This window comes from Cynoglossus semilaevis, chromosome 6 (assembly GCF_000523025.1).
Source record: "Cynoglossus semilaevis isolate Cse_v1.0 chromosome 6, Cse_v1.0, whole genome shotgun sequence".
Lineage (NCBI taxonomy): Eukaryota > Metazoa > Chordata > Actinopteri > Pleuronectiformes > Cynoglossidae > Cynoglossus > Cynoglossus semilaevis.
Window position 1 is genome coordinate 1247531 of NC_024312.1, and position 6581 is coordinate 1254111.

At 43.1% G+C, this 6581-nt stretch overlaps 1 protein-coding gene across 1 annotated transcript in view; it reads left to right on the forward strand.

Moving 5' to 3' along the window:
• The window catches only part of necab2 (N-terminal EF-hand calcium binding protein 2), an 87755-nt gene that overhangs the window by 44491 nt on the left and 36683 nt on the right, over positions 1-6581 (forward strand). The window contains exons 7-8 of the mRNA XM_008311057.3: positions 5668-5804; positions 6213-6337. Of these exons, the coding sequence (XP_008309279.1) occupies positions 5668-5804; positions 6213-6337 (262 nt within the window). The remainder of the gene's footprint in view (positions 1-5667; positions 5805-6212; positions 6338-6581) is intronic.

Genomic DNA, 6581 nt, shown 5'->3' on the forward strand with positions numbered 1-6581 from the left:
CCGTCACCTCCGCCCTCCTCCACAAAGACCCTCTGTCTCTATCTGAGGCACGAGAGAGAGAATAATTTCCCCTAACGAGAGCAATCTCAGTAATCACTGATTACTCCTCCAGCCCCGTGTAATCAGCCGCCAGCACCACAAAAGGCCGCGCACACACACACGTGTGTGTGTTTTGTTTGTTTTTGTTTTATATTTGGACCATTTTTTCAGGCTCTGATTTTGATGAAGGTGTGACCTGTAATTATGGCAGATGTTCCCAATATGGGTAACAGGTCCCAATGGAGGCCAAGAGCCTGCACTGGGACGGACGGACGGGGTTTTTTTTTTTTTTGTTTTGTTTTTTTTTTTGTCCTACATGAACTGCACTGATGTCTGTTTTAACATTTGATGCAGGTGTAGCGTTCTGAACCGAAACGTAATATAAAGTTGTAGAAAAAAAATATTTTTGGTTTTCTTTTAGCTCCATCAGTTATTTTTTCAGCTTTTCCTGAAAAGCATAGAGACGTCCAAGATTTTCTTTTTTTTCTTTTTATTCCTTTCGGTTTTTTTTCTTTCTGACATTACTCCAAGCAAGAATAGGGTTTTCTTTTCAACAACAGGACGTCAGCGTGTGCACATCTCTGGTTTGGGAATACGCCTGGTGTTCAGGGACTCCACATTATCACTGACTTCACCTCGCAGTGATGTAAATATGAGTATGTGTGTATGTTTGTGTGTGTGTGTGTGTGTACTCAGGCAGTACGTAGGCCGCTAACACGTGTGGAAATGTGTAGGTGGAAGATAATGAGGGAATATACTACAGTATTGACCTGCAGAAGATGATACTCAATACTGAATGTGATACACACAAACACACACATACACACACACACACTCTCCGCTCTCATGCTCAATTACTCCGTCCAGATTAAATTTTCTTCATCCTATAAGAGTCCGTCTCCTGCGTTTTCTAATACAAACGCTGTCTCTGCACTGACTCCAGGTCAGTCTGTGTCATCAATCATCACAGCAGCAGGTAAATCCACTAGAAACTCTCTGATACGCTGCTGGAATTCCTGCCTATTATTTTCACACACACACAGATTTATCTGAATAAATACAGATAAACACACACAATCATCTCCAGAGTAGCCAATCACGGGGCCATGTGTGTGTAGCCAGCGGAGGCTGAGGCTGAGGCTGAGGCTGAGGCTGAGGGTGTGTCTCTGTCTCTGTCTCCGTCTCCGTCTCCTCCAGGGTCAGTGGTCTGTGTGAATTATAGATTACAGCTTTTCTATCCCTGCGTTTGAAGCCGAGCTCGTGGGACCTGTTCAGGCGAGGCAGAGCGAGCATGATAGTGTACGTAAATAAAACAAGGAGAGAGAGAGAGAGAGAACAGGGGGACGCTGGGGGAGTTTTTCCTTTTCTTTTTTTTTCTTTTTTAATTCAGCAACATTGCCGTGAGTGTGTGGTATTTTTGTCCTTTATTTTCTGACTTGGTCTGACGCTGTGGTTTTTTTTGCTAAAAGTCTTTCATTCTTAGAAACCGAGTGTTGTAGTGGAGCGACCGTCCTGAAGGTGGAGTTTCCACCCAGTCTTATCTGTGTCCTCATTTAGTGTGAATATCAATCAAAGACCTTTTCGTTACAGCTGCTTTTCCAGTGGCACCAGAAGAAACCTGGAGCTAAAATATTCCTAATCTTCACTTGTTTTTGTCTCTAAAATAAGATAAAAAAAACAACAAACACAAGGAAAAGTCAAAAGGTTTTTTTTTTTATGAAATAACAAAACCGTTTCTCCATAACATTCCTCAGTTTAAGTCGAGCTGAACTTATGGAATTTTGATGACAGTTTTGACTGTTTGACTTTATGATAAAAGTGGACGGATGAATGATTGATCGGTTGGGACGTAGGTAGGGTTATTGGTTTGTTTTTTGATGGATGGATGGATGGATGGGTTGATTGATGGATGGATGGATGTGTTGATTGACTAATAATAGACTTGCGGATGGGTTGATTGATGGATGGATGGATAAATCGATTGACTAATAACAGACTTGTCATTTTGTCTGGGCTACATTGCTGGGTTTTATGAATTTCATCTTATTATTTATTTTTACCAACCTTGACTGGCCGTACCAGAGGTCTGAGATCCATCCATCCAGACTTCAGCCAAAGATGGGATTTGAACCTGGATCCCACCTTGTGCCGCTCAGTCAAACGACGTTTTACAGTTTAAAATGTGACAACAACATATTTTCTGCTAAAACCACAGCTCATCAGTCCAGTCATCGGCCTTTTCTCCCACTGACAGTCAGTATTTACCCTGAACACGCCGACATCGTAATGGTCTGTTATTACTGACTCTAATGAGGGTCGAGAACTCCACAAAATATAGTTTTGGTTCCGCTGCAGAGCAGGAACATAAGGACTAAAACACTTCGTATAGATTCTTCACACCTCCGCCCACAACACACCGCACCGACTGTTCACCACAAACACACACTCGCGCTGCTTTAAGGACACCCCGTAATTACGGCAGGAGATTTAAACCCAGGGAGTAAGTCGGTGGAAACCCCTGGACGAATGCAAATAATGCGCTGTATCTGCACACAGACTTTAATGCATCACATTAGCTGTCTCTGATTTGTACGTGCAGCGGGAGGAGTAGAGACGGGGGCTCCCCCCCCACCATAAAAGTTAGCTGTCTCTGATTTGTACGTGCAGCTGGAGGACAGAGACGGCCCCCCCCACCACCCCTCACCATAAAACACCTACTATCGTTTTCTACAACGCATTTTATTCACGGCCTCAACTTTCACCCATTAGCGTTTCCTGCTCTCATCTCTCGTGTCCAGCGGTTTTATTCTTAGCCTTCTTCAGAAGAAGGAAGTATCTGATTTCATGAGCCCGAGAGGAAGTAGTCGGATTACTGTTCACACTACGGCCACTGGGTGTCAAGAACTAAGGACCAAAGTCCTCCAGTGCTAAATGCTTTAAAAAAACAACTATTGTTGTTTAAGTTTAAAACATAAATTTGAATAAATATATATTTATTGTGGAAATATTTTCATAGTCATCGTTGGCAGAAACCTCTGCTGAATGAGCATGAACTTCAGCTGGTTCAAGGATTAACGTGTTTTTTTATTCACCTTACAGTTGGTTCTGATGTGGATCAGACTGGTGTCATTTGGAATCTTGAATCTCAATTCACTGTCCTGTGGCCATTTTTTTTAAACTATTTATTTGAAAATATTTAAAATCATAAAGAAAAAAAAAGTTTGGAAATTTTCCAAATATTGGCGCCCCCTAGTGGCTATTCTAGAAAAACAGGTTTCAGGTGCTTCCACATTACTTTATAATGTTTTAATTTCATAAAAGAAAAATATTTACTTTAAAATAATGTTTTTAAACCATTTTCTACAGTAAAGTTTGTTTTACTGCATCATTATTTAGTCCATATTTTCACTTTTTATGTCAATACAAGGCAACCGGAAAGGTCCAAAATTGTCTTTACGTATGAGGACAGATCGGGTTTGGTCCTTTCATGTCAACTTCATTGTTATTAGTCTTTTACTGGTGGGACCACAACAACCCATCAGCTCGTCCTTCCCATCGATTCCGGCTGGTTTTTTTTAAATTAATATCCATGAAAAAAAAAAAAAAACCAACCCAGAACAAGCTGACAGGACAGTTCCACGGCAAAATCTTCTTCTTAGTCGATAGCTACACGTTTGTGTGTGTGTGTGCACGCATGTGGACATGCATGTGTGAGTGTGTGGATACCATGGAGTGTAATAATGGAAGTCGATTCAGCCAGTGTGGCTGTGTCTCGTGGGGCAGTTTGTCTTTGATTAGAGTGCAGTGGAGGACGGCTGACTTCACAGGGACCGTAATTGTCTTCCTGAATCACTGCGCTGTGACTTCTGACAGTGAGGCCGACGTGACTGACTGACTGACTGACTGACTGACTGACTGACTGACTGACTGACTGACTGACTGACTCCCCCTCCTCTCTCTGCAGAGCGTGTTCACTCACTTATGGCGCCACCTTTGACACCGAGGTCCTCCAGGTCCAGTCTGATGCCTTTGATACATTAAGATTATCTTTTTTATTTTGTTCAGTATTGTTGTTTGTTGTTGTTGTTATTGGTTCACCAGCAAATGGAGAAAATAATAGTAATAATAATTAATATTTTTACTTATTATTATTATGTACTTACAGTTGACTTAGTGCGAGACCTGTGCCTGTTTAGCTGAAAATGACCTTGATATGCTTACAGGAATTGAAGAAAGACTACTGTTTAGGAGTTCTGACCCTCTGTTTTTGGATCTGCTGCCACTTAGTGGAAGAGTATTTAATTGTTCTGCCTGTCGCTTTGCAGTAAATTGATCATATTTGCAGGCCAGATTAGAGAGATTTGGTCATTTTCCATCGTACATCTGATAATATCTTTGGCAAAGTGGCCGGAAATCACAGCCATTCTGATAATATCTTTGGCAAAAGTGGCCAAGAAATGGCAAAGAAATGAACAGAAGGGAATTCTGACAAATTATGGATTGTAATTTTTTTTTTTTAACAGAAATTCCTGTCTGTGTCCTTAAGTCCTGTTTCCTGCTCCTCCAACAGGCGTACAAATCTAAAAGTTGACAGGCCTGATGTCCTCAGTCACAGTCGCTTAGCTACGACTGGGCAGAGAGTGAGGGCTTCCTTAAATGATTAAACGGTGGCAGATAAGGTCGTATAGGAGCTGCAGTCAGTGCTTCTGACGGCCGACCGTGTTCACGCTGTCAACACTGCGGAGCAGAGACTCCTGCCCTGGAACTCTCTTTCCTCCCCTCCTCCTGTGGACGTCTTATTCTGCTGAGCTGACGTGAATGAATAGATTTCACCCTCCAGGTTCCACATCAGCACTTGGACAATTAAGAAATATTTGATTAACTGATCGATAGGCTTTGAGGTGATCGCCGTGAGCTGCACCGTCGACTTTGAGACGGAATGTGAGGCTGAATTATTGCCGAGCACCGAGCGTTGCTGACAATGGGGATCCCGTAGGGATTCATGAGATTCTCTGTTTAATGAGAAGAGGATGATAATATTTCAGTCTGGCTGTGTTTTTTTTCTGCTGAGTCCAGACTGATACGCAGTACAGTACTCTGAAATACTTTAATCAGCAGTTTTTAGCTGACATTTACACCACTAGTGATTGTTGTAAAATATATTGCCTATTATATCATGTATATTTACGTTTCATTATCCCAGTGTGCTGAAGTACAATGGAATTTATGAGCGAGTTTGTATCCATTATCAGATGACAATGTTTCTGTGTTAACCCTGTTGAGGCTCAGCTTTTTTAAATCGTACGGCAGTTTTATTCTGATAAATCGAAGAGCAGTAGTGGATCAATTACATTTGTGTCAATGTGTCAGTCAAAGATTGATTGACAGTTCCGACCTCAGTCGGGCTGTTCTGACACAAGCCGGGCCGCTAACCTGATGTTGAATCTCCACAAACACATGCTGAGAGTTGATGATGGGATTTTAATCTGGAGGAGCTTCAGCTGCTGGGAGTTGATGATGGGATGTTGAGCTTCAGTGAAATGAAAACTTTTCCCCACAGTGTGTGTAAATAACAACAATAACTTAACTAACACTCAGTATTCATATTTCTTTCGTTCTTCTTCGCAGGTGTACGAGAGAGGAACCAACGTGGAGCAGTTTGTCACACGTTTCCTCCTGAAGGAGTCAGCCAATCAGATCCAGTCTCTGCTCAGCTCAGTGGAAAGTGCTGTGGATGCCATCGACGAACAGCACAGCCAATCAGGGTGAGTGTTGGGTCTGTGAGTGTCCCATTCAGGGTGTCCCACGTGGGTTTCATTTTGGAGCCGCTGGTTTGAATCCGGTAAACTTTGTGTTGAAAATCAAAGATCATCCTCCTTCCTTCCTTCTCTTTTTTGTATATTTCTTTGTTTTTCTCTTCTTTTTTTCTTTCTCATTTTCTTCCCGTCTCTCTGTGAACTACTTCCTGTCTTCCTTCCCTCCTCTCCTGATTCCTCCTCCTTGGTGTCATGGTGTTTTGTTATTGTGTTTGTCAGCAGCTGTATTAGAAACCAGGCGTTGTTTCAGGCACAGATCATCCACAGTTAAACCATCTGTCGCTCAAACACACGCCCACGCGACGCTCTCTCTCGGTCTAATTTTCTTCCTCTGCTCTTCCTCTTCCTCTTCCTCAGTCATGCACCTGCCAAGGTGAGTCCTCGAGTGGCTGAGAGGCGTTATGACAACACTGTCCCTGACTATCCTCCTAACAACAGAGTCAGTACCAGGGAGGCTGTCAGGACCATCAACACCGCTTCAGGTGGGAGACACAACACACAAACACAAACACACACACACACCACACCACAGCGCCCCCTTTGATTTTATGGTTGGATGCCATCTGTCACATGCTCGTATGATTACCATCATACTCTCTGCCAGTCGTGTGGGCGGATCATCGTGCAGCCCGACTGCCACTCGGCTGCAGCCCAGTACACACAACCGCGTGTCGTTCCCACCAACATGATGACACCATCCTCCCCCCCCAAACCCCCCCCCCCCCC